The sequence below is a fragment of the Lactuca virosa genome, chromosome 8 (assembly GCF_052849685.1).
Source record: "Lactuca virosa cultivar CGN04683 chromosome 8, Lactuca_virosa_CGN04683_v6, whole genome shotgun sequence".
In the NCBI taxonomy this organism is placed as follows: Eukaryota; Viridiplantae; Streptophyta; class Magnoliopsida; order Asterales; family Asteraceae; genus Lactuca; species Lactuca virosa.
In genome coordinates this window covers 9,434,499-9,438,757 of record NC_136433.1, presented here as the reverse complement: position 1 = coordinate 9,438,757, position 4,259 = coordinate 9,434,499, and the positions used below count along the sequence as shown (strand labels likewise).

Sequence of the window (4,259 nt, the reverse complement as noted above, 5' to 3'; positions counted from 1 at the left end):
CAGCAACGCCAATCCAGCTCCGCCTCCCCTTCGCTAGTAAGTTCCCCCCTCTGTCTCGTTCGTTGTGTTCTTGTCTTTGGCTGATCGATTTCTGAGCAATCTTTTTTCAAGCCCTAAATCTATGAAATCGACTTTTTTAAGCATGTTTTTGGTCGGCTTGAAGCTTATGTTTGATCTGTTCTTGTTGAGTTTTCTTCTTTGTTGAAACTTGTGTGAAATCGATTTTATGTGTTTTTGTTGCTCTATATTATGATATTTGTTGTTGAGTTATCTTGTATTTAAGTGAACTTCGAAATCTGTTATGTTCTTGCTCGATTTTTGTTGCTCTGTTGTTGTTGGGTTTTGTTGCTATGCATAAAAAGTTCAAAATTGTTGAAACTTGTTCAAAATTGCTTGTTGAAACTTGTTCTTGGTGGATTTTGAATACTAGACAGGGCACAAATGGTAAAAAAAAGTCTAGAATTAATTGGAAACAGATAAAAGGTGTGGAAAAGACATTTCTTAAAGCTTGTATTCAAGAAATTACAACTTACAGACATGAGGGGGTAGTTTGAAAGCGAACTCGTTGAAGAATGCAGTTGAAAGGTTGAAAACAGAATACAATTTGGATGTTGCATACAGATTGCTAATCAATTACTTTAAAGTTGTATGCTAAGGATTATGTTTAATTTGGATGTTGTATGCATTTTAATTTGAATTTGTTTAATGTTTAATTTGGATTTTGTATGACGTTTTGTATTTTATTTATAATTGTTTACAAATTCGGTATCGTTCAGCACCGTTGTTCACATGTCCAATAAAAAAACAACAAATAATTCAAAAGGTTAAAATGGTCATTTTCATCATTAAAAGACAGACATTCAGATGTCTGACTAAACATCAATTTATCATTCATATACAGATTTATACAGAACGTCTGCATCTATATCATCCAGATATGAATACTCTAAATGCTACCAAACAACCCTTACTCTTGACTCAATCAAGTGTGACTCAAAAACTATCAAACAAACATTTATAAAATTATCCTACATGGCTCTTTCGTATCCTACTCATTTGTTAATGTTATATGAGTAAAATGGTTGAATACGTATCATTTGGATAAGGTCTCACCATTTTATCCTTACATTAAAAAAAAAAAATCACAATATTTATCAGTTTTAATTGGCTTAACCCATTAAGTTATTCGATCCACGTTAAATAAAAAAGAAACAACCATGTATCTAGATATTGAGATTAAGTGCTTAAATCATTTAGCTGTGTGAAAGACTGGATTAATAATAATAATAAAAAAAGGATATGCTTATACAAATGGTGAAAATGAATAATAGCAAGAGCATAACCACCTACCTCATAAGATCTACAAATACAAAGGCATTCCAAAGGCTATGTAACAACATAGAGGGTAACAAGTTTCTAGAACGAGTATAAACAGTACCCATAACAACCCCTAAAAACACAAGTGGGAGTATTCTCTGAATATTAAAATGAGCCAAAGCAAAAGCTAACGAACTCACTAAAATCGCACACCACACAGGCATGTACTTTGTTAATGAAGGTAAAAGAAAGCCCCGAAACACAATCTCTTCCCATATAGGGGCACAAACGGAAACTACTATGGCATAAAGCGCCATAGCCATTGGATCACGTGCCACTATCGATTGTTCGACGTTTGAGATCGCGACAGGTGTCGGGGGAGGTAAAGGGAGTAGATTGAGGTTGACTTGTGAGAGACGGTTGACCAAAGGGAACATGAGGCAGCCTAGACCTACATCCAATTGCCATTTTCCTTTGAGGGAAAATCTGAACCAATCGGGTGAAAGAGGGTGGAATTTAGCGAGACAAAGTTTGAGGATTGCAATTCCGGAAATACCCTCGACGATGTCTGTTAAAAGACTGTATAAGGCTTGGCCTCTGTATGTTAGGGATTCTTTTCTGAAACCTGCTGTGTGGGCTATAAATGGTATTATCCATGATCCTACTAACCAAAATGAAGCAATCCAGAGGAGCATCACCTGCAATAATTAATTTAACCAAAACAAACTCTTCATTTTGCATCTTAAAATGGGTTTTCATATAATTTATTTGTATGGAATATTATGCTAATAGGGGTAATAATGGTACTAAATGCAAAGAGCTGCACCTGCAAAATGGTCTTAGCTGTCCATGGCACTGTCCATGGTTCTGCAGTAAATACAGCATCTGAAGCCTGAAAATAACATTCAGACACATCAGGAAATAGTATTTCTCTCTACGCTTTCACGTAATAAAGTGCATACAATAACTCACAATACTAAAATAAAAAGTATCACTAACAAAAGGTAGAATATATAGTTTCTGTGTGTATAGTTAGTTACCCTGTTTAAGACATTAGTGCAGAACTACTACTTTGTTAAGGATATCTAAATGATGTGATTGGTATAATAACCATCTTCAGTGATGCCAAATGCACTACTAAGAAGGTACTAAATATGAAAAATATAAACCACCTTTTTGAAGTTTAGCACCCAATCATGATTCACATTTGGTTGTTTTGTTTCTGGTTCTACCATTTCTCCTGGAATCATATCTTCTGAAGCCTCAGAGGCAGAATATTCTGAAGATGATTCGTCATTCTTAAAGCATGAAAATCTCCAATTCTACAAATCAACATCAAATTCAATCAGGTTAGATAAACATCAAGCATTGTGTTATGTTGTTTATTTAAAAAGGACAGAAAAAGGTAAGCATGATGAATCAGATTTAAATCATATCAACAGATTCATAATTCTGTATATGATTTAGTAGAACTAGGAACATCTACACCTGATACTGAAGAAACTATTGCCCTCTGTATCTAGTTTAGTCGGAGTCTTTTGCATATAACATTTTACAGGGAACTCACTACTAAAAGCTGGCATTCATGTATAAAATCGACAAAATTCTATATGATCTATGTTAAATGGAAGATAAAAGAATCACATGCTTAATCTGTTATAACAGCCCCAAACAACATAACTTCATAACTGCATAATTAACTACAAAATTGATACAATCAGAAATGGTGCAAATGTTTCAAAGGTTTCATTCAGAAAAGTTCTAATGCTTTTATGTAATCATCAAAGAACAAGTATATACTACTAAACATAACTTACATTCAGTTAATATATAAAAAATGCAAGTTCGAACTTACGTTTCTCGATGTATTTGAAGATGATAACTTTAACAAGCGAGCAGTCCGGTTGAATGAGATATAGGGTTTAGAGAGTTTATTTTTAGCTCCGGCCGTAGAAGGAAGAGGTGAGCCACTAGAAAGCGCGTGACAACAAGGTAATGCAGTAACGGACATACTGAAGCGCGTGGAGACGTTGTTCCTCCGGACTGATTGAAATCCGGGTGAGTAGGTGGTTGCTGCTGCATTAGAGAGGCGCAAAAACCTAATTAGGTCGTTCGCACATACTGAAGAGAGAGAAAGAGGAAGACGGTAGATAGAGGATGAATTTTGATGTGATTTCCAGGGTAGCGGAGGAGGAGGGAGCCAACGGCGGATTAAGAAGTCGGAGGAGGAAGCTCCGACGAAGGTCGCAAGTAGGAACCAAGAAAGTGGGGAAGGAAAAGGGAAATTTGTGTTATGACGTCGTATGTATAGAGAGAGCCGTGCCACGACAGCTTCGAATCTTTGGGATATTGAGCGAATTACATATATAGTCCCTTAACTATTTGTCAATGTTATTTGTTTTATACTATGACTTATAAATTGCATATACTTTTGTCTGATGAGAAGGTGGAAAAATAAAGCCATGTTAGAATTAGAATCGAAGGAGATGATTGTTTATAAGGAAGCGAAGTTATGTAAGAGGAAGTGAAAACTTGGAATTTGAGATGTGGAGTAGTATATATATTAATGTTGAATTGAAATTAGGATAATAGAGTATGTTTGAAATCCGATTTCATATTAAATACTACATACTAGAAAAAACTATTCTAAGATTTCTAAAACATGTTTAAAATATAATGAACAAGTATGAAATGTTTTGTTTTTTGTTAAAATCTAACAAACAGTTAAATAAATAGTAAAAGTTAAATAGAATTGAAGGAGATGATTTTTTTATAAGGAAGCGACATCATATAAGAGCAAGAGGAAGTAGAAACTTGGAAATTGAGATGCCGAGTAGTATATGTTAATGTTGAATTGAAATTAGGGTAACAGAGTATGTTTGAAATCTGATTTCATACTAAATACTAAGGACTAGAAAAAACTATTCTAAGATTTCTAAAAC

The 4,259-nt window shown here is 34.4% G+C and overlaps 1 protein-coding gene across 1 annotated transcript; it reads right to left on the bottom strand.

The window, feature by feature from the left end:
- Positions 1-1,252: 1,252 nt before the first annotated feature.
- LOC145134168 (CAAX amino terminal protease family protein) lies at positions 1,253-3,602 on the bottom strand. The gene is made up of 4 exons (XM_079069057.1): positions 3,173-3,602; positions 2,490-2,639; positions 2,144-2,209; positions 1,253-2,015 (listed from the first exon to the last, which is right to left on the bottom strand). The coding sequence occupies exons 1-4, from the start codon at positions 3,326-3,328 to the stop codon at positions 1,347-1,349; spliced, it is 1,041 nt and encodes a 346-aa protein (XP_078925183.1). The 5' UTR covers positions 3,329-3,602; the 3' UTR covers positions 1,253-1,346.
- Between the last annotated feature and the right edge of the window lie 657 nt (positions 3,603-4,259).